The 24,291-nt window shown below is 45.6% G+C and overlaps 1 protein-coding gene across 3 annotated transcripts; it reads right to left on the reverse strand.

The window, feature by feature from the left end:
- Nucleotides 1-619: 619 nt before the first annotated feature.
- TNFRSF25 (TNF receptor superfamily member 25) lies at nucleotides 620-23,809 on the reverse strand. Of its 3 annotated transcripts, XM_079987093.1 has the most exons (9): nucleotides 23,297-23,809; nucleotides 12,525-12,705; nucleotides 11,184-11,258; nucleotides 10,818-10,976; nucleotides 9,765-9,846; nucleotides 7,638-7,697; nucleotides 7,351-7,394; nucleotides 5,821-5,964; nucleotides 620-1,256 (listed from the first exon to the last, which is right to left on the reverse strand). In XM_079987093.1, the coding sequence occupies exons 1-9, from the start codon at nucleotides 23,327-23,329 to the stop codon at nucleotides 883-885; spliced, it is 1,152 nt and encodes a 383-aa protein (XP_079843219.1). In that variant the 5' UTR covers nucleotides 23,330-23,809; the 3' UTR covers nucleotides 620-882. The 3 variants fall into 3 exon arrangements, with proteins under 3 accessions (XP_079843219.1, XP_079843220.1, XP_079843218.1); XM_079987094.1 differs by having other exon boundaries at nucleotides 10,818-11,258; nucleotides 12,525-12,677; XM_079987092.1 differs by having other exon boundaries at nucleotides 10,818-11,258.
- Nucleotides 23,810-24,291: the final 482 nt, after the last annotated feature.

Genomic DNA, 24,291 nt, shown 5'->3' on the forward strand with positions numbered 1-24,291 from the left:
TCTTAACTTGGGCATTTGATGGGATTTGGAACACAACTAGATTGCAAGACGCCTGGAGATTGCCCTGTGTTTGGCCACTTAACAAATTAAAAAACAGTGAAAGACAATCAAATTGCAGACTTCTTGGTGTGGGAAAACAAGGAGCTCCTAGGACCATCACATGTATCTTTCCAGGGCTCAATCAAGTTCAGAATCACAAGCCCGTGATTGTTAAAGTGCGTTAGAATTAACATAGTGAAAACACATAAATACATTTTTCAAAACAGGCTCCTGGCACTCTTGCCAGCCATTGGGTGACCTCCGGTGAGGTCACAGAATGTTCCTGAACATTCCAACTCCTGAGTGGGGAGGCTCAGTCATGGAATGCTGGGCACTGAAGAAATCAGAAGGCTGGTTTGACTGAGAGGAAACTTACAGAAGGGCCGAGAGGTGAGTGGCGGGTGGGCAAGGGGCTGTGGGAGAGTAATATTCTGGTTGTCTCAGCCTTCCTGTGGGCAGCCAAGCTCTGAGGCATAAGTCTTGGCCATAATTTGTAGCAAGGAGTCCTGCTGAATCAGTAATAGTACCTTAAGAGCATTTTAGTGTGTGCAAAGCATTTCGCATACATAATCTCAGCATTATCTCCTTATCTCAGAGGCCACCTGGAATATCCATTGGAACTGCATCATCCTTGGGTTGCAGCTCAGTGTCTTAGGCACTACACATGTTCCAGAATACCTGAAGTAAGATTTCAATGTCACTGCAAAGTTCTATACCTGCAGTGCCCCTTCCATGAGGTTGGAGCTCTCTGTTTCCTTTGCCCCAGCGCAAGTCTGTCTGAGATGGGGTGGGGAACAGCATGGCTCAGATCTTTGCCTCCACCCCATCTCAGGGACTCCCCTGCTAGCTGTTAGCGTGCAGCTGCTCTCTCAGTTCCTGGGCGCAGCCACCCAGCTGCATGCTCTCCAGGACGGTGAAGATGGCGTCTGTTGAGGGCCCCTGCTGCTGCTGGCACCAGCACTTGAGCATCTCATACTGCTGCTCGCGGAACTGCGAGTGCTCCAGCTCCACCAGCTCAATCTCCCTGTCGTGCAGGCCCAGACCCCGCACAAACTCTTTCCAGCGCCGGACTGGCACAGTGTCAATCACGGCGTACATGTTTCTGCCTTGCAGCAAACCACAGATCGGGGGCGCTCCGTTCACCAGTTTCTCTTTCTCGGCGAGGGATGCGGCGGGAGGCTCTGAATGGAGAAACAGGGGGGGCATCTGCACCGTGCCTGCAAAAACAAAAGATTTGGCTTTACAAACCGCAAGGCTCTGGGGGCATCTTCCAGCTGCAGCAGAAAGTCTCAAGGGGCGTAGACACTAGTCTCTGAGAGCAATGGGCACGTCAAAATTCTTGGAGAGCTTCTGCATGTGCTGGACATGATATTTGCTACCATAGCTGTCAACTTTCAGATTTGAAAATAAGGGAACAGAGGAGAACAGCTGACGGATGAAGAAAAAATATATTTAAATAAGCTAATAACAATAGACGAGGTTAAGGAGGCAATTAAAAAGATGAAGCCAGGGAAAGCACCAGGACCGGACGGCCTGTCACAAAAATATTATAAAGTCTTAGAAAGAACACCTGGCTCCGGTCCTTCGTGATGTAATGAATAACACTCTACAAGGAGGAAGGATACCTGATTCCTGGAAAGAGGCCTATATTACGTTAATTCCTAAATCAGAGTCGGATAAGTTGGATTTTAGAAACTATAGACCGATATCACTACTTAATAACGACTACAAAATCTTTACAGAAATAATGGCTAATAGGCTCAAAAAATATCTATCAAAATCTATTCACAAAGACCAAGCTGGTTTTTTACCTAATAGATACTTAAAAGATAATGTAAGACATATAATAAATGTTATTGAATACTTGGACTTTAAGATAGATATCCCTGCAGCCCTAATCTTTATCGATGCCGAAAAGGCATTTGATAACGTATCCTGGCGGTTTCTACTAAAATGTATGGAGAGAGTTGGAATGGAGGGGCCATTTATGGAAGGTATAAGAGCAATTTATTCGGGTCAGAAAGCCAAATTGATTATTAATAGTAATTTAACTAATTTGTTTGAGATTTCGAAGGGTACAAGACAGGGATGCCCCCTATCCCCTCTCCTATTTATTATGGTGTTGGAAGTAATTACAAACAAAATAAGGGAAACTCCGGAAATAAAAGGAATTAGTATAGGGGCTAAAGAATACAAATTAAAAGCCTACGCAGATGATTTGGTAATATCGTTAAGAGACCCAGTAGAGTGTATCGACAAAGTCATAGAGTTGTTGGAAGAATTTGGGAAGCTATCCGGTTTTAAACTGAACAAGGTTAAAACTAAGATGCTAACAAAGAACTTATCCGAAGATCTAAGAAACCAGCTTGAGATAAAAACAGGAATTAAGGTGGTAAAAAAGGTGAAATACCTAGGCATTTGGATCACTACGAAAAATATAAACCTAGTGGAAGATAATTACACAAAGACCTGGAAAGAGATTAAAAAAGATTTGGAGACCTGGAGTCGTTTAAAACTTTCCTGGTCGGGGAGGATGGCAGTAATTAAGATGAGCATTCTTCCAAGGCTGCTGTTCCTATTTCAGAACATCCCGGTGATTAGGGGCACGACGCTATTTAAAGATTGGCAGAAAACCCTGTCCAGATTTATCTGGCAGGGCAAAAGAGCAAGAATTAAATTCAAACTACTCACAGACCGTAAAGAAAGGGGAGGGTTTGCCGTCCCGAACCTAAAATTATATTATGAGGCTTCATGTTTGTGTTGGATCAAGGATTGGATTGCGTTGAAAAACACGGATTTGTTGGATTTGGAGGGATTCGACGCCAGATTTGGTTGGCATGCGTATTTATGGCAGGAAAAGGAGAGAGTACATAAAGGATTTGCCAACCACGTTATTAGAGAAGCGCTACTCGAGGTATGGAACAGAAATAAGAGACTTATAGAAAAGGACACCCCATGGTGGCTGTCACCAATCGATATCCTAACAATTAAAAAAGCCAACATGGAAGGTCAAAGATGGACCTATGAGGAATTACTGGTAGGAACAGACAAAGGGTGGAGACTCAGACCCTATGAAGAAATAAAAGACAAACTAACGACTTGGTTACAATTTTATCAAATTAATGCGTTATGGAACGAACATAAAAAAATAGGGATGAGTGAGAAAAAGTCTAGATACCAGGTGGAAATAATAGAAGGAAACTCTAAACTCCTATCTAAAATGTATAATCAACTACTAGACTGGGACACCAAGGATGAAGAAGTAAAGGAAGTTATGATTAAATGGGCCATGGACCTTGGATATAACTTAGAGTTTGATAGGTGGGTGAAACTTTGGAACAAGGACATGAAATTTACAGCATGTGTTGGACTAACCGAGAAAATTTACAAAAAATGATGTACAGGTGGTATATAACCCCTGTGAAATTGGAAAAAATGTACAAGACTGGGGACAAAACCTGCTGGAAGTGCAAATCAAAAGAGGGTGACTTCCTTCACATGTGGTGGGCCTGTGGAGAAGTGAAAAGGTTTTGGGGACTTATTTATGATGAACTAAAAAAAATATTGAAATACACATTCCCTAAAAAACCTGAAGCTTTTCTCTTAGGAATGGTCAGGGAGGAGATAAGACGAGAAGATCAAATCATGTTCCAATACGCAACGGTAGCGGCCAGGTTACTTTTAGCGCAAAATTGGAAAACCCCCAATATTCCAACTATCAGAGAATGGCAATCCAAGTTATTTGAGTATATAGAGCTAGCAAGGATGACACAGAAGATCAGGCATCAGAAAAATGTAAAATTTATTAATGATTGGAATAAATTCATTACATACATAGAAACAAATTTAGGAAATATTAAAATTACAGTAGGTATAACATAGAGCCTGAGAGGTATTGATAAAGATGGCAAAAAGAAACCGCAGGAAGATAAGGTAAAAATAGAGCTCAAACCGTGATGGAGGGAAGTCTTTTAATGTAACGTTGTAATTTGTTATGTGTATGTGTGTGTTTTTTTCTTTTTCTTTTCTCTTTTTTCTTTTTTGGATGCGTTTTTTTGTTTGATATGTTATGTTTGATGTTGTTGGTTTTCTCTTTTGTTTTCTGTGTTGAAAAAGAGCCTAATAAAAAGAATTTAAAAAAAAAAGAAAAGAAAAGAAGGGATCAGCAGCCTCGAAAGTAAGGGATCAGCAGCCTCACCTGTCCCGGGGACAGTCTACGGGATATCTAACAATCCGGGATAGCAGTAGGAAGCAGCGGGAAATGGCGCTGGAATAAGAGAATTTCCCGCAAAAAAAGGGAAGGTTGACAGCTAAGTTTGCTACACCTTTAGTGGTTAGGTTGCTAGGAAAAGGGCCCATCCGCACTGAACATTTAAAGCATTTGAGATTGTCATGGCATCTCTCAAAAGAATTATGGGAAGTGTAATAGGAGCTAGAACTTTATATGCACAGAGGTGGAAGGAGGAAGGATTACCAAGGAAGGAAGAATGGCTTATGAAAATGATGGACTGGGCTGAAATGGCAAAATTAACTGCCAGATTAAGAGGCCATAACGAGGATCCAAGGAGTCCAAGGAGGATGGGAGACCATTGATCTGTTAAAGTATCACCCCTACATGAAGTCGCTGGCAGGATTTGAAATATAAGCGGTGGATTAATGAAAGAATTAATGATACTGGAGTTTAGCGAGTAAAAACGCATGTATTGTAAAACAGCTAATAAAATGGAGTAAAAAAAACAAACATCAGGAAAGGGGGGTAGGAAGTCAAGAAGAAACTTTATACATTTTAAAAAACAAAAACCATAGTGTTCTGGAATATTTTTGGAGATTTAATATACCATACTCTTCCGTGTATAAGACTAGATTTCTTTACTAAAAAATGTTAAAAACAGGGGGTAGTCTTATACACGGGGCCAATCTCCCCCCATTTTTTTAATTTTGAGTCCCCAAAAATAAGAGGTGTGTTATACACAGAAAATAAGGTAAATGACCGGAGGGAGAGAGAGAGAGAGGGAAAAAAAAGAATCCTGGGAACTGTAGTTTGTGGAGGGTGCTGGGAGTCTGTAAGAGGACCCTCCCTGCCCCGTCACAGAACTATAATTCTCCAAGTGGTTTAACAGTTAATTCCTCTCTGCAGGGAACTCTAAAAAACTCCCTAGCCAGCTTGGGCGAGCTGTTAGTCTTTCGACCTCAGTTCTTTATCTGCAAACAGTGGCGTAGCGTGGGTTGTCAGCACCCGGGGCAAGGCAAGTAATTTGCGCCCCCTAACCCATGGATTTGTGCCCCCTAACCCGTGGATTTGCGCCCCCTAACCCTACCCCTACCCCTAACCCCCAGATGTTGCACCCGGTGCAGCCGGGGCCCCCTGCACCCCCCACGCTACGCCACTGTCTGCAAAACAGGTATAATTGCAACAGCTGGACTTATACAGATTGATCTATATATTGTAATTGGTCTGAAGCACTTTGCATGTGTGGGGGATATGACCACCCTGTGGGAGCCAGTCCAAGATATTTTTCTGCCTGAGGCAGAGGATAGGATCCCATCCTGCCCTGTTCCATGTGTAGAAGCTGTTCAGGCTGACTGACTGAATCTTACTTCAGCAAAAGCCTGGGGCTACTGAACTTCAGTGAACCAGCTTAGAGGGCAAATGGTTGGCTTGTGGGGCACACAGCTCCGATCCCCAACAGAGGTGAATGGACTGGAGGAGGGTCTGCAGCTACAGCCTCTAAACACTCTACCCAAATGGCAGGACTGGTCCTGTTTCCACCTTAGGATTACCATTGCAAAGGTGTTTGGTAGGCTGGCCAGTCTGGACACATGGAGATGTGGAGTAGCTCTTCTCAGCACGGGAGGCAAATCTCCTTATAAAGTACACAATGAAGGCCGCTGCCAGAAGCATCAAGCATCCGCAGACACCTATAGCTTAGAAGACACGCAGGAAGAGACCAAAAAGTGAGGAATCAAACACCTCGCCTTGACCAAGCTCCCCAGACATTGTACAACTGCAGTGTATGGGCACATACAGTTGCAATCGATATTATTCAAATCCTCCCCCATTGAAAATCAAGTTTATTTTCACAAATTTACAAACTTCCAGCTGTCCGCAATGAGCAAATCAAACAGAAGCAATTGAAGTAGCTCAACACAGTGGATGCCTCAAGCGGTTTCACCAAATGCAACTGAAATTGCAACTTATACTGGCTTCTCCAGTCTCACTATTATTCAAGCTCAAGGTGGCATACATGATTCTGCCTCACCCACACCCACCCCCCTTGCACAACAACCCTGCGAGGTGGGTTAGACTGAGAGGCAGCGACTGACCCAAAGACACCCAGTAAGCTTCATGGCTGAGTGGGGATTTGAACCCTGGTCTCTCCCAGGTCTTAGCTGAGCACTCTAACCCCTGTACTGTACTGGCTCAACCTGAACAAAAGTGGCATGGCGGTCCCATTTAACCATTTCAAAAAGTGAAAATCTGGATGCAACAGTTGTTGAGCGAAGAAGAAGAAGAAGTTGTTGTTTCTGAGCTATTTTTAAGGAAATTTGCCAAAATCTACACTTCTGACATGGGTTGCCATACGTCCGGATTTTCCTGGACATTTAAGCGATTTCCCCCCAGACACTGTTTCCAATGGCCGAATCCTGGCAATGTATGGCTGAATCCAGATGGATGGCAACCATAATGTAACACACATTTAACTTCTCCTTCACAAATTTGCCCAGCCCAGTTGTAAAGTCCCACCTGAAGATGCCATTGAGGACTGAACCTGGGGCAGGTAATGTGATTCTTACCTTACTATCTTAGAGCTTAGGGTTGCCATACGTCCAGATTTTCCCAGACATTAACCGGGATCTCAGTAGCAGAAGTGATATCTGGGGGGAATGTCCAAAAAGTGGCAGTTTGTCCTGGATTTTTGGCAACATAACCGAAAAATCGCATTTTGGAGGGGAATTTTTTTTTTAAGTCAACAATTTGTTTGCGTCCATATTTTCACTTCTTGAAATATGACAGCCCTACCATAGGCTATGTTTCAGTCACACAAGAAACAGATTTCCATGCACATAAACACCCCTTTCTCCATCATTCAGGCAAGCAGAAGGCACAATCACAGGCCACAGACACATTGCAGTCAAGGCAAAGTACTCCAGAAAGGTGCAAATTCAGGCTATTGTGAGGCACAACCAGGGGAAACTCCCAAGGGCCAGGCAGAGTGCTCCATTTGGCCCCTGACCCTGAGGTTACCCACACCCCTCCATTAAACACTAAACTGAGCTCATAACACCAGGTGTGACATTGCCAAGACCTACCAAATTTACAGTCCTTGCCGCAGATTTCAGTTCTGGGACTCTTGCTAGAAGACAAAAAGAGTTAAGTCCTTTAGGTAAAAATAGGCCACAAAGGCAGCCCATTCTCCCAGACAATTCTCTCAGGCCGCACTGCAGGGCTGTTGTGTTACAGTGGAAAGGGAAGGGGTGGGAAGAGGATTCTTTTGAGTACCGCTGCCTTCACCACAGCGACCTGTTTATTGGGTGATGACAAAGTGATTCAGGGAGAGATCACTTTGTGAGGGGCAGGTGATCGTGTGGGGACTTGCCTGCTTGGGGTGGTGGGTACCGGAAGTCGTGAAGCATCAGAGTTAAACGGCAATCCTGCTCTGGAGGGAAAAGATAAAATAAGTTTCTAGGTAGTCTGTTGAAATCTAAAGGCAGTCCTTACAGAAATGCTTCCTGAGGTCAACTAAGCAAGAGGTGGGATGGAGAGCTTCTGATGTCTGGGTGAGAGATGGTGGGTGTCAGAAGAATAGAGTTGATTTGGTAGGCAGTGTGCAGGAGCAGGGTGTGTTTCGAGACAAGCAGATCATAGACCAGAAAGGGACAGGCTCCACTTGTAGATTGCAGACCAATGGGGCTTAATTTCCCAAACAGAAGGGTGGCAATGCAGGGGACTGAAAGAAGGGGGTGGACAAAAGGTGGAGAATGTCTAGCTTGGGGTAACACATCTCTATGGGATAAGGATGCTAACCAGGTTTCCCCAACATGGCTTTCTCCAGTTCCCACCAGCCTGGCCAACATGACAAATGAGCAGTAAGGGAGGAACGGCACTGCAATACAAAACCATCTGGAGGGCACCATGCTGGAGAAGGCTGGCCTCAGCATTCAAGGTCACCAAAACTGGGTAGAGCAGAACTCAGCTGTGAGCCCACAAAGAGGCCCAAGGCCGTGGTGGTGGCAATGGAGACACCAGAGATATTTGGAGAGGGACTTATAGGTTAATGGCGGAGGGAGCTGGAGAGGGCTTGGAGCTGAACTAAGAACACAGAGACAGTAAGCATAATAAGAAACTGCAGGAATGGAGAGAATTTGTAGGTTATGCCTGGGTACAAGCATTACAAAGGACAGGGAAATGATGTGTTGAGGGTTGCTTTGTGTTGTATGTCAAAGAGAACATAAGGGCACTTGAGAATTTAAGAGAGACTCATCCACAGCATCTCTATGGGTATGTTCTGGCTATAAGCTTTCGTGTGCACGCACACTTCTTCAGATACACTGAAACAGAAGTTTCAGTGTATCTGAAGTGTATCACGAAAGCTTATACCCAGAACAAATTTAGTTGGTGCTACTGGACCATTTTTAAATTTATTTATTTATTTATTTATTTATTTATTTATTTATTTATTTATTTCGACTGCGTCAGACCAGCACGGCTACCTACCTGAATCTCTATGAGTGATATGGTACTAATGGTGATGATGATTTTGATAAAAATTATTGGTTGCTTTTTACAAAATAAATAAATAAATACATAAAAATCAAAGAAATTTGCAAAAGAATTTAGGTGGAGCTTACTAGCACCCACTGACTAAAATGATGAAGACAGGGATGAGCTTAGAACATTGCAATTCTCATTGAATTCTTATTGTCCACATCACCATTGACATTACATTTGCTGCCCACCATGTTGGTTTATTTCCCAACCCAGCTGACTGCCAATAATTTGAAGTCCAGGGCTGATTCTCCAAAGGAATATACTTGAAAAAGAGAATGAACCAGTGATCAAACTGTCCTAAATGGGTAGCGTCGACTGGCAGGTGCCAGTGATGAATTTGCATGGCAGACTAGGGCTGCTTCCAGACGGCTGTTTTGCAAGTCAGATTTAGTCATGGAACATCAAATTCAGGTTGTACAGCTGAAATTGACTTGCTGCAAGAAACCTGCTTTTTAAAAAAACCAACCCTGGACTTTTTGCAGTAAGGAAAGTGGTGGGGAATGGAATGGAAAGTACAGGATCACAATCCATTGGTGCAATGCAAACAAATCAGAGTGAATACTCAATAAGCAGCCGATTTCGTATATGGGAAAACATATCAGGATGAAAGCTCAATAAAAAGTTATCTGGAAGAGTCCAAAATGGGTCTGTTCTGTGTTCAAAGATTTAACTTTCAGAGATCCACAGGGGCACACAGCTAGCAAATCCCACACTCACAAATTTTTAGCAAGGGAACCAGAAAACTGAGGCTGATTCTGATAAGCAAGGAACAATAGAGAGAGTATCCCCTGCCCTATTTTGGTTGGGTTCTTTAAATAAAATATGGCTGAGAATGTGGCAGCCCTCTTGGGAGACCTTTAGCCAAAGGGGAAAGCAGGCCTCACTTTTAGTTTCCACCCCTCCCTCAGAATTCCCCACGGAGGAAGGAAATCAAGAACAACCAAGGAGATCTCACGTTGGGAATGGCTGGCAGCTTTCTCCAGATAGGCGGAAGCCAGGCAGGCAGTCTCCACACTCCGTGTTTGCCTTTCGGGAGCCTGCAAGGAAAGGGAAGCCCCATGGTAATCGGTTTCGGGACCAGTTTAGGATTTCAATACAGCCAGCCATTTGAATGCAGCTCTACTAGTCTCCTCTCTGTTAGGGATGGACAAGGCCATCAGTTTTGGATTCTCTCAGTTTCCCATTTCTCCAATCTTATGTTGAGTTCATCACATTTCTGCATCGGCTTGCCATTATTATTATTATTATTATTATTATTATTATTATTATTTTATTTATTTATTTATTTATTTATTTATTTATTTTTAATTCTTCAGCATTTAACACACATTTCTCCTAAATTTCTCGACAAAGCCTTGACAAAATCCTGCATAGAGTCATAGAACTGTATACAAATTACAAATTAGACAACAGAATGAATTGGACTCCTTGGCAGGTTTTGAATAAACATAACACAAATTTATTGACTGTTAACATAATAGACGGATAATATAAGGATTTATACAATTTTACAGTATGCAGAGAATAATACGTGTTGAGAAATCAGAGAGGGGAGCTGAGGGAAGTCTCGGGGGGGGGGGGTTCAATGGGGAGGTGGGGGAAAGGGGGGGAAATAATGAATATGATATGTTTTGATATTTTGTTATGTTGAAATTGCTAATTAAAAAAAAATAAGAATAATAAAATTGTAGAGTTGGAAGGGACCCTAGGGGCCATTTAATCCAAATTCCTGCAATGCAGGCATCACATAGCTGCATTCTTCATTGGCAATTGTGACAACTTGCCTACACACACACACACACACACACACACACACTGAGTTTTAATTTCATTCATTTCTATTTCTTTTTGGTAACCAGGTTGATGCTATAAAAATTATCAAGAAGAGGGGTGTGGGGACCAGAAAAGAAAAACTTAATTTATCTCTTGTTCAATTATGTACCTAATTTATCTCTTGTTTGGGAAACAGTGATCCAAAGGCAGATATTGAGCACTTTGGGATACTCACAATTCTGCTGTGTTTGCCGATTCATAGACAAGCAGTCTGTGCATTTCTGGCAGTCCAGGTGCCCAGGATACTTGGACTCCTCAAAGTAGCCCGACTTACAGCCGCACACTGTGTTCTGGAAGTCTCTGCAGGGTGTCACGATGACTTGGTTGCTTGCATCTGGATTAATCAGTTTGCTTTTACTGTACATTAAATCAAACATCTTTGGGAGGTTTTGTCCAGGAAGGAAGCATGAGTAGAGAAGGCTGGACTCAGCACCCTTTCCCTCTCCTCCCTGTTTCTTCCATGCAAGGGGGGGGGGGAAGCATCCCAGCCTTGCCCCAGCTCTGCCCAACTCTCCCAAACTACCCCGCTCTGGATTCTTACCTTCACAAAATGCACACCCAGAACAGCATCTGTCTGCAGGTTTTTTGCATTCTTGTGATATCCAGTACATATTCCCTGCAAAACAAGCGCGCCCCTTTGTACATTTTCTATTTAAATAAACCACAACCATGTTCCAGAAAGGGCCAGCTTGGATACCTTAAGAGAATCATCCATCGTGTGAGAAATAAATTACTTTTGGAGCCGAAGGTCACAGAGAGCCGAAGGGGGCTTCGAACCTTTGAGCCTTTCCTGGAAAGCCCAGCTTTCTTTTTTGAAAACATGCAAGGAAAGATTGCAGAGTTTGGGACTCTTTAGATTAGAGGAAAGTCGAGGAAGAAGTTTATAAAATTATACACGGCATTGAGAAAGTGAGCAGAAGTTTTTCTCCCTCTCTCATAACACTAGAACTCAGAGATGTCCCATGAAGCTCAATGTTGGAAGATTCGGGACACAGTGGCATAGCGTGGGGGGTGCAGGGGGGGCCGGCCACACCGGGTGCAACATCTGGGGGTTAGGGTTAGGGGGCGCAAATCCATGGGTTAGGAGGCGCAAATTACTTGCCTTGCCCAGGTGCTGACAACCCACGCTATGCCACTGTCGGGACAGATAAAACAAAGTCCTTCAAAGTTAAACTGTGGAACTCTCTCCCACTGGAGGCCATGATGGACACCAACTTGAGTGGGTTTAAAAGAGGATGGACAAAACTCATGGAGGAGAAGGCAACTGATGGATGGCTGCTAGCCGCAATGATAGCTACATTCTGCCTCCACAGATGAAGGCAGCAATGCTTGTGGAAGCTACCAGAGGGGCGAGGGCTCTTGTGCATGGGTCCTGCTTGCCAGTTTCCCACAATGGGCATCTGGGTGGCCACTGTGAGAACAGGATGCTGGACCAGATGGGCCATTGGCCTGATCCAGCGGTCTCTAGCCTCTGTAGTAAGAAAGCCTCAGAAATACTCACAAATGCTCTGTTCATGACATATGCTTGCAAGCCATCATTCAGCACTGTGCATGTGTTGAACACAGAATTGTAGAGTTGAAAGGGACCACGAGGGCCATCTACTCCAACCCCCTGCAAGGCAGGGATCTTTGGCCCAACATGGGACTCGAACTCGTGGCTTTGAGATTACCAACTGAGCTACGACATATACTTATTTTGTTAACCATTACAAAAAACACACATATGCAAGATAGTTAGGGACAGGGGCCCCTTCTGGCCCTGTAGCTTTTTTACCAGCTCTCACCCGCCCCACATTTTCAAGGCCCACAAGATTCAGGAGGAACCCCAGCCGGACTGAAAGTGCTCCATCCCTGCAGAGGGACTGCAGCCCCCCTCACTTACCATATGGGCACCTTCGTGGCAGTGTGGACTCCCGCCCATTGCGAATCAGCACCTCTTGTTCCGAACTCCACAGGCTCCTTGGGGTCCCTTGTTTCCGAAGCGTCCTTATGAGCTCGCCCTGAGTTGTGCTCCCCAGATTTCTGGAGCTGCAGGCTGAGGTCAAGAGAGTCGTCAGAAAGGCCTGAAAGAGGAAAGATGGAGAGAAAGAGCCTGTGCAGCAGCCTTGGAGGCTTGACTGCTACGGAAGGGATGCCTGGGGAATCCCTTGAAGAGGGACTATCAAACAGATTTTCTCCTGTCTGCCCATTCAGCTGCATCACAGAACAGAATCTTGCTGCAATTACTTAGTTCTCTACAGTGGACTTTGCTGCTGCTGCTGCTGCTGCTGCTGTTATTTTTTAATATCCACATATTAAAAATCTACATACAGGCGTACCTTGGTTCTCAAACTTAATCCGTTACGGAAGACTGTTCCAAAACCAAAGCATTCCAAAACCAAGGCACACTTTCCATAGAAAGTAATGCAAAATGCATTAATCCGTTCTAGACTTTTAAAAACAACCCCTAAAACAGCAATTTAACATGAATTTTACTATCTAACGAGACCACTGATGCATAAAATGAAAGCAATAAACAATGTACTGCAGTCACTCAATCAATCAATCCATCAATCAATCAGTAGCCGAACTGGGTTCTACACAGTCACAAAAACAAAACAAAAAAGCTGCAAAAACAAAAACGCAAAATAAATAGCAAAAACAGACAGACCTCAGTGTAAGACTCAAAATGGAACTGTGGCACTCAAAATGGAAGTGTGGCACTCAAATCAGAAGCGTAACACTCAACATTCATTGGGGCTTAGGTAAGTGGGGTTAGGCCAGGGGTCAGTAACCTTTTTTAGCCATGGGCCGGTCCACCGTCCCTCAGACCATGTGGTGGGCCGGACTATATTTTGGGGAAAAAATATGAACGAATTCCTATGCCCCACAAATAACCCAGAGATGCATATTACATAAAAGGACACATTCTACTCATGTAAAAACACGCTGATTCCAGGATCATCCATGGGCTGGATTGAGAAGGTGATTGGGCTGCATCCAGCCCCCTGGCCTTAGGTTGCCTACCCCTGGGTTAGGCTTTCAGCCATGCCCCACTTTGTATTGTGCATGTTAAAGAACAAAGGGATGCCATCCCTCATTATTGTAGTTTCTCCCCCCCCCCCCCAACATGGAATTTACCTGCTAATGTCCTAGGATTTCAAGTTGACAACCCCAAAGTCACGTTGATCACAAACATTTAAAGAATAAATTAGTTTGAGCGTTACATTCCAGTAGAGGCACACGTGTGACCATATTCTTTATAAAATAGCCATTTACGAAATAAAATGCTGCATTACACAAATAACTTTGTGGAGGGAGCCTGTAAACTGTTCAGTGTGTCCACGGGAATTTCTTCAGCCCGGGAGACAAAGACCAAAATGTCAACAGCATGCTAAATTGTCCTTTCCCTGATGCCTCAGTGAGGGAAATTAGATCCACCAGAGTTTATACGGACACATGAAATCAAACTAGCGAGGTAGGCTGCAATCCCAACCAACAAATCCCGAATTTTGCAGCAGTGACAGCAGTCACTGAAACCTGCATTATGTGAAGGAACGCTATGCCCACCAGGTGGTGCTGATGTCTGTTTTGCCTGGAAACTAGGGCCAAATCTGCTCTATATAAAGCAGCATCATACCACATTAAACAGTCATGACTTTCCCCCACAGAATCCTGAGAACTGTCATTTGTTAAAAGTGCTGAGAGTTCCCTGCGAGGAGGGATTGACAGGTGAATTGTAGGGTTGTATTCTGGGAATTGTAGGGTTGAATTCTGGGTAGAACAGGAATGCTGGAGTCACCATAGATAGCTCAGCCAGTAGAGCACGAGACTCTTAATCTCAGGGTTGTGGGTTCGAGCCCCAAGTTGGGCTTTGCAGGGGGTTGGACAAGATGACCTTTGTGGTCTCTTCCAACTCTATGATTCTGTGGTCCAGATGCTCAGCTCCCATTAGCCTCCTAGGCTATAGGCCAGGCTTCCTCAACCTCAGCCCTCCAGATGTTTTTGGCCTACAACTCCCATGATCCCTAGCTAGCAGGACCAGTGGTCAGGGATGCTGGGAATTGTAGTCTCAAAACATCTAGAGGGCCAAGGTTGAGGAAGCCTGCTATAGGCTAAGCTGATTGGGGCTAATGAGAGCTGAAGACCAGCACCATGGAGGGCATAAAAACATCAGAAGAGCCTGCTGGATTACGCCAGTGTCCCATCTAGTCCAGCATGCTGTTCTTGCAGCAGGCCAACCAGATGCCTGTGGGATGCCTGCAGACAGGACCCAAACACAAGAGCAACCTCCGCTTTTGTGGCTTCTGGAAAATGGCATTCAGAAGCACACAGGAAACCAGGTCCACCACTGTTGGGGCAGAACCTTCAGCGATATCTCCCTATATACATAAAAATGTAAGGCTGTCATCACCCAGTCCCCATTGGAGGATTTGTAGTGCCTCATCAGAATCCTTGATTTGTATGAATCCGTGGCGGAGGAGGGGTTTGAGTGTCACAGTGGCCAATCAGGTGCCCTGTTGGGAAATCCACAAGAAACACCCATTCCCTCCAACATTTCTCCAATGAAAATAGGGACTTCCTGTTCTATAATAATGGGACGCAGGTGGCGCTGTGGGTTAAACCACAGAGCCTAGGACTTGCTGATCAGAAGGTTGGCAGTTCGAATCCCTGCGACGGGGTGAGCTCCTGTTGCTCGGTCCCTGCTCCTGCCAACCTAGCAGTTCGAAAGCACGTCAAAGTGCAAGTAGATAAATAGGTACCACTCCGGCAGGAAGGAAAACGGCGTTTCCGTGCGCAGCTCTGGTTCGCCAGAAGCGGCTTAGTCATGCTGGCCACATGACCCGGAAGCTGTACGCCGGCTTCCTTGGCCAATAAAGCGAGATGAGCGCCGCAACCCCAGAGTCAGTCCCAACTGGACCTAAGGGTCAGGGCTCCCTTTACCTTTATTCTATAATAATAAAAAAGTTATTACAGTGGTACCTCGGTTTACAAACACCTCAGGTTACAAACACTTCGGGTTACAGACTCCGCTAACCCAGAAGTACCTTGGGTTAAGAACTTTACCTCAGGATGAGAACAGAAATCATGCGGCAGTGGTGGGGTGGTGGCGGGAGGCCCCATTAGCTAAAGTGGTACCTCAGGTTAAGAACGGTTTCAGGTTAAGAATGGACCTCCGGAACGAATTACGTTTGTAACCAGAGGTACCACTGTATTTATACCCTCCCAATCTGACTGGAGATCGTGAAGCTGAGGCTCCAATACTTTGGCCACCTCATGAGAAGAGAAGACTCCCTGGAAAAGACCCTGATGCTGGGAAAGATGGAGGGCACAAGGAGAAGGGGACAACAGAGGACGAGATGGTTGGACAGTGTTCTTGAAGCTACAAACATGAGTCTGACCAAACTGCGGGAGGCAGTGGAAGACAGGAGTGCCTGGCGTGCTCTGGTCCATGGGGTCACGAAGAGTCAGACACGACTAAACGACTAAACAACAACAATCTGACTGGGTTGCCCCAGCCACTCTGGGTGGCTTCCAAAATATATAAAAACATAACAAAACATTAAACATTTTAAAAAACAGCTTCCCTATACATATGTCTTCTAAAGGTTGTATAGTTACTTATCTTCTTGGTTTGGGGGTTGCGTAACACCATATCCTCCAACATTTCTTCAATTAAAATAGGTAAAGGTAAAGGGACCCCTGACCATTAGGTCCAGTCGTGGATGACTCTGGGGTTGCGGCGCTCATCTTGTTTTATTGGCTGAGGGATCCAGCGTACAGCTTCCAGGTCATGTGGCTAGCATGACTAAGCCGCTTCTGGCAAACCAGAGCATCACACAGAAATGCCGTTTACCTTCCCGTCAGAGCGGTACCTATTTATGTACTTGCACTTTTGACATGCTTTCGAACTGCTAGGTTGGCAGGAGCAGGGACCGAGCAACGGGAGCTCACCCCATTGCGGGGATTCGAACCACCAACCTTCTGATCAGCAAGTCCTAGGCTCTGTGGTTTAGCCCACAGCGCCACCCGCGTAGGGACGTCCTAAAGAAAAGCGGGACATTCCGGGATCAAATCAGAAACCAGGGTGGCTTCTGTAAATCTGGGATGTTCCCTGCAAAATAGGGGCACTTGGAGGGTCTGTACACCTAACCATGAAAGTGTATGTGCACACACACAATTTTCAGCAACTGGTATTTAGAAAGCAGAGCAGAGCTGCTACAGGGGAAATGTACAATGATGAGGAATGATTCTTGGTACAAGAATGGGGGTGTTGCAAGGAAGCCCCCTTATTTTAACCTGCAAGGCCTTTCGAGCATCTGCTCTCGCTCATCTCACAGGCAGAAGAGATCGGAATCGTAGTTCCTCTTGCTGCTGCTGCTCTGGTGGTGGTTTTCTTAAAGGCTGGTAATTTTTCAAAGCTCCTTGTGTTGACCTTATCTGATATGACAGGGGAAACACCGCGAGTTGCCCGCAAATCACCCTCCCACTCACTCCCAGCACGCGGCGCCGATAAGCCCCATTCAGCGTCACCCTGGCGGTGTGGGTGTTTGCCAGCATACTCCGATAAAGTTTGCAAAGGAGAAAGGGGAAAAGGCGTGCCACACAGCCTTGCGTCTGTGATGAGACAGCTGAGAGCTGCCTGCCCACCAACGTCTTGCCTGTCGCAATCCAAATGACTCCTCACCATAACCTGAAATTTACGTTTGAGGTCAATGACTCGCCCTGTCACCACAACAGCCCCAACAGCCAGCCCAGCTGATAACAGGGCTCAGAGCAACACAGACCCCAAACACGCTTTGAGTGTAACTTATTTAGCTCCATCAGCAGAGCATGAGACTCTTAATCTCAAGGTTGTGGGTTCAAGCCCCACACTGGGCAAAAGATTCCTGCGTTGCAGGGGGTCAGACAAGACAACCCTTGGGGTCCCTTATAACTCTACCATTCTATAATTCTAATAGGAGAAGGGATAACGGCTCATGGGTACAGTGGTACCTCGGTTTACGAACTTAATCTGTTCCGGAAGCCCGTTCTTCAACCGAAACTGTTCTTAAACCGAGGCGTGCTTTCCCTAATGAGGCCTCCCGCCACCGGTGCCCTTCCACCGTTCGGATTCCGTTCTTAGACTGAGGTAAAGTTCTCAAACTGGCACACTATTTCCAGTTTTGTGGAGTTTGTAAACCAAATCGTTCTTAAACCGGACTGTTCTTAAACCAAGGTACAGCACTCGTTTTGCGTGTCACTGCAGACAATATTGACCTAGGTGGCCTGACTGACACAGCTTCTGGCATTCCTAATAGAGCCCAGGAATAAGAAATACATTGGCACTCTGCACATGCGTACTGAATAATCACAGCTTGTTCTTGCTCATTTATTGCTAAAACTTGTGGAATATCCAGTGCTGGGAGACTCCGGACAGATAGTAGAAAGACCTTCACACAGCACAAAGTTGAACAATGGAACTCCATGCCACAGGACGCAGGAATGGCCACCACCTTCATACCCTACAACATTTCTCCTATGAAAATAGGGACATCCTATTCCATAATAATAATAGTAGTAATAATAATAGTAATAATAATAATAATAATAATAATAATAATAATAATAATTTTATTTATACCCCTCCCATCTGACTGGCTTACCCCAGCCAGTCTTGTCATCTTTCAACATACGTAAAAGCATTACAAAACATTAAACTTTTTTTAAAAAAATAAACCTTCCCTATACGGGGCACCCTTCAGATGTTTTCTAAACATTTCTCCAATGAAAATAGGGACTTCCTAGTCTATAATAATAAAAAAGTTATTACAGTGGTACCTCGGGTTGCAAACACCTCGAGTTACAAACACTTCGGGTTACAGATTCCGCTAACCAGGAAGTACCTCAGGTTAAAAACTTTACCTCAGGATGAGAACAGAAATTGTGCGGCAGCGGGACAGGTTCCAACATATATAAAAATATAACAAACATTTTAAAAAACACCTTCCCTATACATATGTCTTCTAAAGATTGTAGATTTACTTATGTCCTTGAATCGGAGGTCGCGTAACTCCATACCCTCTAATATTTCTCCAATGAAAATGGGAACATCCCAAGGAGAAGCGGGACATTCCAGGATCAAATCAGAAACCGGGACGGCATCTGTAAATCTGGGACTGTCCCTGGAAAATAGGGGCACTTGGAGGGTCTGCATCTTGGATGGCTTTAAAAGAGAATTAGAGAAATTCCTGGAAGACCACTCTCTCAGTGGCTACTAGCCATGATAGCTCTCCTCTGCCTCCACGATCAGAGGCGGCAAATGCTTCTGAATACCTGTTGCCAGAAACCGCAGGAGGGGAGAGTGCTGCTGTTGTGCTCTGGGTCTGCTGCCAGGCCTGTGGGGAACCCACAAGCTGGATTCAAGCACCAGAGAACTTTCCCCTTCTGCCGTTTCCAGAAACTGGTGCTCAGATGCGTTGCTCCCTCCTGCTGCAGAGGCAGAGCTTCACCATCATGCCTACTAGCCAAGTGCTCCATCAGTAGGAATCCAGCTGTCTCAGGAGGGCACCAGAGTTGGGGGCGGCTGCCCTAGGGACCCAGTATTGAAGCCCAGAAGCAATATCTCAGCAGGCAGGATGTGCTGCGCCTTCGATGGCACTGCAACCACAAGCCAGGACTGATAAGAAAAAGCCAGGAGGGCTGCTGAGGCAGCTCTTTACCAGAATAATTGTGCCCTTTCCCCGAAGGATCTCTTGGTATCCTTTACCTTCCTGGAAACAGTGTATTTGGCCCCAAAGCGTCAAGGTTCGGGGTCTGACTTGCCTGGGAAAGGAATTAAATCCCAGTGGAGAAGAAAAGAATCATCATGTTGGAGGTCCTTGGGATTCATTTAGTCCAACCCGCTCCCACCCCAGGTGCAAGTCAGGGTCTGCAGTGGAGGAGGTGATGGCAGATTAAATCCCCGCAGTAAAGCACTGCCTCCTGGGCCAAATTAAGACCTTTAGAAGGCCTAAGATAGCACTTAAAAGATTTTGGTGCCACCATATACTGGTATATCTAATTCAAAGTATAAACAATAGAAAACCGTAAAATAAAATTTTAGTTTCTGAAATGAAACGAAACCTACAAGTAAGTTGGAAAATAATGATTATTTTTGGTAAACTTCCACTTCATTAATATTTTTCTCCCACTTTTTCTAATTGCAGAGTCTTTGATCAGACCCCCGAAACTAATCTCACATAACACATCTGCTTCTATACTTAGCAGAGACAAAGCATGCAGTCCGCCTTGCTGCCTAGTTGTCCTGTTGGGATTTGTAATAGACTTCGACTGAGAAAATGAACACTCAGCTGAGCAATTTGGGGCCGTTAATGTTAAAACCTAGCAATGGAAAATTTATGTGTCGCCCAACCCTTCCCTTGATGCCTTAAGCATGTGCTTATTTTGCTTAATGGTTAATCCAGCCCTGAGTCCAACCCCCACCCCGGGTGCAAGTCAGGGTCTGCAATGCAGGAGGCAATGGAAGCTTAAATACCTGCAGCAAAGGACCCCACCACCAGCAGCAAAGGCAGCCCCTTCTTGTGTTGAACAGCTTGTACCATGAAGACGTTTCTCCTAACATTTTGTCAAAATCTTGTTTCTGTGTGGTTTCCACCTGTTGGGCTCTGGAGCAACAGAAAGCCAATATCTGAGCAGATATTGGAACCTCTTCTCCAGGCTAAGCGTCTCCAAGCCTTCTGACCACCCCACACAGGATTCCAAATCCCACAGACGAGGCAAGAGCTCCTGTGTTCTCCTGCGAGGAACCGACTTTAGCAACAAAGGCCTGCTGCTGCAGAGGTCCAGCCCCCGAAGTGGTGGGGCACTGCAGGAACAGTGATGGGGACCTGGGGGTCTTGGAGGAGAGGGGTTTTTCACACACTCCCTGTTGCACGATGGTAGGAACAACTCAGCCAGGCTTATTACTTCTCATGATCTGGATGCGATGATTCTGTCACACAGCCAAAGACCACATTTGCTTTTTTAGCCGTGGTAGCACGTTGCTGGTTCACGCGAGATCCTTTTTCACATGTACTAATGTGCAGTCCAGTCTAGAGATGGAGAGAAAATTCAATTCCACTTGGCTTTAAAGCCAAATATATCGGGCTTGCCTTTGCTGGGGGGTGAAAACAAACATGAACCGATGGAACACAGCTCTCCTTTCTTTGAAATCTGCACTAATCTGAATTTTGCAATGTGGCTCTCCAGCCAGTGTTTATGAAAATGCATATATTAGAGGAAAGGGTGTGTAGAAATGAAGGAATTAGTGAAATTAGCAGACAAAATGCATTCCATTAGGGGGGAAAGCTAGGAGGAGGAGGAGGCGGAGGAGGAGGTGTTTTGCTGGGAGAAATTAGCACTAAAACGCTGGTGAGTTTTCATGACGATTAAAAGAAACACACCACATATGGCTGCAAAATGCAAAGAACTGAATTTATGATGGGGGAAATGAGAAATTGAGGTACCTGAAATTTACAGACCCTTCCATCCCAACACACACAAATGCAGCAGATGAGATGCTGATAGTATATAGAAATATCAGGTCCATCAGCCTTCCTCCTCCTCCTCCTTCCCCACCCCCTTCCTCTCTCTTAAGTTTGCCATCCTCAAAAACCCCATGACCTCAGAAGAGGCCTTGTTGTGGTTGCACCGGCCCTGTTCTTGTAAAGCCCTCCTACACAAAGCGGGACAGATTGCGCATTACCGTGGGTGAGAGCAGAGCTGAAATGAATACCCCCCCCCCACCCTGGGACCTGCTCCTCCAACTTCTCCTCTGAGAATTGTGATGATGTCAAACATTCCCCACTTGCATTGTGCCAACATCAGCAAATCCACACCTGCCAATCAAACATTTCAGAACCTATCTGTCTAAAAAGCCAGGGCCCAAAAGCCCCGTCACAATTTCTTGTGACGAGTAGAGTGGAGCCAGTCTTTATTAGTGTCCTCCTGGAGGCAATGGAGAAAAAGTTTTTGCTTTTTTAATGCAGGAGTTTGATTCTCTTGCTGCTGGTTAATGTATTGGTGGTGCTCTCTGCAATATTGATGCCACTACTGTTTTCAGCAAAATAATAACCAGGGGTTGTTTTTGCTTTTTACCTGTAAGCTGCTCCAAGCAACTCTTCTAGCCTTAGCAGTTATCATTACTCTGAGTAGGACTAGTTCTATATACAATCCATTGTGTTTTTGCTTGTCAAATTTCAGTTCCAAAACTCAGACCGTGAATTTGGAGATGAGCATCTCAGTATATATATAAAAAAGCCACATAGCACAACTGGAAACTTCCTCCAAGTTTTGCGTCCTCTGCTCCTCACCCTCAGAAAAAGTTGCATTGCCTTGAAGGTGGAACAATCTTTACATTAGACACACACACACAACCCACAAACCATTACAAGCTTTCCCTCTTATTCTCACCTTTAAATAACAGATCTTCAAATATTTTTTGGACCACTTGACAATTGTAGGGGATCCTGGCAGATCATTTAATAAACCTTCCCCTCCAGAGTGCTGACATCACCACCTAAACTAATGCTATAATACGAAAATCATGGGGCATGTCACTAGCAAGAGAGCCATTGCTTTGCTGGGGGGAAAGGATTAAATGGCAGCCCCCCCCCCCTTCCACATGCACAAACTGACCTGGCTTGCAGCTGAAACCAGTCTCAGCGCCAGGATGAGTCAATGTCTTCTACTGCCCCTGGAGCTAGCTTTGGGGGTTCAGGAAAAGAAGGCAGGTAGATGCGAGTTGACTGAGGTTGGTTGGGCAGTGACCCACTTACTCCAGCAAATGAGAATCTATACCTTCATCCTCCAACACCTCCAGGCCACTCTCCATTATGTCCTGCCTGAGGCAGCTGCCTCATTCTGCCTAACAATAGGGCCGTCCCAGAACTTAAGAAAAGGATCAGGCCAATAGCTCGTCTGGTCCAGCTTCCTGTTCTCACAGTGGCAAACCAGATGCCTATTTGGGAAGGCTGAAAGCACGACCTGAGCCCAAGAACATTCTCCCTTCCTGCAGTTTCCAGCAACTGGTATTCAGAAGCACGAATTCAGAAGCCATTGCGGCTGGTAGACACAGATAGCCCTCTCTTTCAAAGCCATCCAGTTTGGTGGCCATCACTGCTTCATGAGGCAGCGAGTTCCAAAGTTTAACTATGCACTGTGTGAAGGACTCTCCTTTCTCTGTCCCGAATCTTCCGACATTCTGCTTCAATATCCACAAGTTCTCGTGTTGTGAAAGAGGGTGAAAACTTTTCTTTCTCCATTTTCTCCATGCCAGGCGTAAGTCATTCGCTTCCATCAAATCGCCTCTTACCTTTCCTCTAAACCCAAACGTCCCAAATGCTGCAACCTTTCCACATAGCGCAGCAGCTCCCTGCTAGCAAGATCCCATCTGACGACTCCACAAATCTATACTTCTATGACTACTAATGCTACAGCATTAGTCAATGTAGCCCTCGGAACATTTCCATGGCAGTGTTTCTGAACCTTAACCCAGCTCCACAATCTCCTTCCACGGGCATGGGACCCCAGAACAGCACTCAGATTCCCAAGTGGCAGCCAGACCCCATAGATTTGTAGGACTGCATTAGGATATTGCCAGTTTCATTGTTGACCCCCCTGCAAAACTTGCCCTCCCTTCGTTTGTCTACTTACCACAGCAGCAGCGGGTCGCTGCCACCTCATCATTCAAGTCCGGGATGAGGAGCCCATTATCTGCAAGGATCCCCAGAGGAACAGCTGTCAGGGGCCACTGGAGACTACCCGGAGGCCGCCGAGGATGCAGCCTGGCAAGAAGGAGGCCCTGGGGAAAGCGATGAGGGCAGAGGGTGTCCTCAACATTTCACCCAGCGGACAGGTGGGAAATGAGGGCAGAGCCATCACAAGGAAGCCCTTCAGGCAAAACCACCATGGGAGGAAGGAAATGTCTGTTTAAGAGCACGGCTGTTCAGAGGAACCGTTCAGAAGCCCGCAGGAAATCCAAGACCAGGGTGAAAGGGGCAGCAAAAAGGGAGCTGGGCAGCGTCAGGACTCGATCCGAGGTCTCCCCCAATGCTGGGGCCCTGTGGATAGGGGCCCTGATTCATCGCCCAATTTAGGGCAGTGCTTCGAGAGCTCTGCGGTGTAGAGCAAAGGGGAAATAAAAGGGAAAGCACTTCTCATTTCCATTATGAGTTTCTTCTGCGAACTGCAAAGGACATTGTCGCGAATGGGCTTCCTTGAAAGACGCTGCTATGCAAATTAGTGCATTATCAATCTGGCCTGGAAAGAGTGACTCGATGAGCAGCTGAGTCAGCCCTTAGGGTTGCAGGGAACGTGCTGTTTCTGCCACGGCATTTCAAACAGAGCAGAATCAATGTGCATGTGTGTGCAAAGGACTTCATCCACAGCTTTGTCAGGCGCAGAAAAATGGGCACCTGCCCCTCCTGCTGCTTCAACCCCCAACCTTTAGAAACACAGGCAACTGGCTGCTTGAGTCTGGACACCAAAGTAGAGCATGAGACTGCTCTACAATGTTGGAAGCTGCCCAGAGGGGCTGGGACAACCCAGTAAGATGTGTGGGGTATAAATAGTTAACATTATCATTCTGGAATTTTCTTTGGAGAAATGTTAGAGGGTATGCATGTGAGGACAGAGTGGCAACACAACAG

Source organism: Podarcis cretensis, assembly GCF_951804945.1.
Source record: "Podarcis cretensis genome assembly, chromosome: 8".
NCBI classification, from domain to species: Eukaryota; Metazoa; Chordata; class Lepidosauria; order Squamata; family Lacertidae; genus Podarcis; species Podarcis cretensis.